This window comes from Monopterus albus, unplaced genomic scaffold (genome assembly GCF_001952655.1).
Source record: "Monopterus albus unplaced genomic scaffold, M_albus_1.0 scaffold203.1, whole genome shotgun sequence".
NCBI lineage: Eukaryota > Metazoa > Chordata > Actinopteri > Synbranchiformes > Synbranchidae > Monopterus > Monopterus albus.
The window spans coordinates 1-2201 of record NW_018128083.1 but is presented as its reverse complement, the minus strand read 5'-3'; the positions used below and the strand labels follow the sequence as shown (position 1 = coordinate 2201).

General features: G+C 39.8%; 1 protein-coding gene across 1 annotated transcript; it reads left to right on the top strand.

Moving 5' to 3' along the window:
- Positions 1-101: 101 nt before the first annotated feature.
- On the top strand, positions 102-2118 carry LOC109970609 (acyl-CoA dehydrogenase family member 9, mitochondrial-like). Its single transcript, XM_020618291.1, has 3 exons — positions 102-564; positions 646-723; positions 1824-2118. The coding sequence occupies exons 1-3, from the start codon at positions 475-477 to the stop codon at positions 2022-2024; spliced, it is 369 nt and encodes a 122-aa protein (XP_020473947.1). The 5' UTR covers positions 102-474; the 3' UTR covers positions 2025-2118.
- The last annotated feature ends 83 nt before the right edge of the window (positions 2119-2201 follow it).

The following is a 2201-nucleotide window of genomic DNA, read 5'->3' as shown; positions in this document are numbered from 1 at the left end:
TTTTCCCTGTGTCATTCCATTGTATTACACATAACTTATTTGTTTTGTTTTCTTTCTATGAGTGGATTACTTGGGTTGTTATCAAGATCTGGTGAAAATTTCATGTCAACAGCACCTTTAGAAATATATTTACTTAGACAAATTGTGATGTGTTCAGTACTTATTTTACCCACTGTAAATAGCAATGTTGGCAGGTAATTCAAGTTGTGTTTCTGGTCACCCGATGAATGTAAGTCCTATATATAGTCTCCTTTTTGCTCTATATACACCATGTCCTGAGAAGAAAACTCTTTTAGCTATTGTCTATACTGCTGGGCAGGTGGTTTATCAGTTTTGGTTTAGTCTTTCTTGAGATACCATCACAGGGATGTGTTTTTCATTAAAACATCATTTGCTCAGTGTTTTACCCCCAAGTCTTTTATTTGCTCTGCCTGCAGGGAGCTGAAGAAAGGAAATATAGGTCTTACAGTGGGCATGATAGGCAAAAAAATGAAGCGTGCTTTGGGTGGTTCAGTGGACCTTGGCCTGACAGGAAACGACGGAGTGGTGCATCCCAGCTTGGCAGTAAGAACCTTATTTTAACTCTGAAACCATCCGTTTTTGTATTGGGTATGTTCTGGAGGCTCAGCCAGTTTCTGTTCACAGGAGAGTGCAAAGAAGTTGGAGCTGAATGTCAACTTTTTTGGAGCGACTGTGGAGAGCCTGCTGTACCGATATGGGAAGGTAGCATTTGGTCTATTTTACATTCTGGAAAAACAGCTGTTTGATTTTCCTGCTTAAATGTTTCCAGTTCTTTTGAACAATATTCCCATTTGTGTCCAGCGGTTGAATATCGGCATTGTTTTGTACTGAGATATCTTCCACTCGGGGTTACTGACTCATCTGTTAGACAGCTGCTCCAAAGTCTGCTCATTTTTATCTCATTAAGCTTCAATGTGACTGATTTTTGGAACCACAGCATTCCCAAAGAAGCTGTGAACCTCTTGACAACGCAAGCTTTCCAAATGCCAACTTCCTGTGTCATTTCACTCCATTTTGATCCAGTACACAAGGAGGGTCCTTAGAAGACATTCATCACACTGCAGTCTTCATGACCTGAAGAACAATTTCCAACTGCTCAAATCAAAATCAATTATAACCATAAATACATTTATGTGCAATTTCCAACTACTTAAATCAAAGTCAATTATAACCATAAATACATTTATGTTATATGAAAACACTTTTTGTTTTTTTTATCTGAAAGTTTGGCAACACAGACATGGAATGTATACAGTATGGTGGTGTGACATGCTATGATGGTTACTGGTTAGAAATGAATCGAAAGCCGAAAGGGCAGCAAGTGCAGTCAGATGTACGGTCAGATACAGAGAAATATTTTAACTTGTCAAGAAAAGAGCGTCTTATTCCCGCTGACCTAGATAGGTTCATAGATTTTACTCTTTAGCCCAGATTTGATCCCGTGTCAATATGGGCTCCATCAGCAAATCTGCTAATACAGGAAGTAACTAATCACAACTTAAAGGCAAAATCTGAACAATTTGTGAGCGCCATTGAGTGACTGTTGGATCCAGAGAGAGCTCGACTAGTGCAGTCAGCCATCAATACACTAAAAATGCAGATCAACTGAGAACATATTTTGTTTAAGCATATTTTCCTTTTTTTTTGTCTTAAGTTTTAGAGGAAAATTTATTACAAAATGCTATATAATTAGTTTCCCCCAAAAGATTCCAGACACACTTCGGTAGAGGCATCTTTAACCTTTGCTGAGGTTAGGAGTGATTGGTGACTGATGTGTCCTTGTGTTTCTCCTCTGTTGTCAGACCATAGTGGATGAACAGCTCATCCTGAAGAGAGTAGCAGATGTGCTGATCAACCTCTACGCCATGACAGCTGTCCTGTCTAGAGCCAGCCGCTCCATCAGCATTGGCCTCAGGAATCATGACCATGAGGTGTGTACGCACGCGCACACAGACACACACACACACGAAGCAGAGCAGAACAAATCCTCAGAGAGACATTAGAGGTGGCCTTGGATGCTAGGTATTATCCAATTTTGCAACATTCTCCTGTTTCAGATAAGGTGCTGTAGTCCTCCTAAGGTATTCTTTTCCACTGTAGCCATTGTATTTTATGTAAATCACACACAGCTTGATCCAGATCCTATCTAACTGTGATCCAGATCCTATCTAATTGTATTC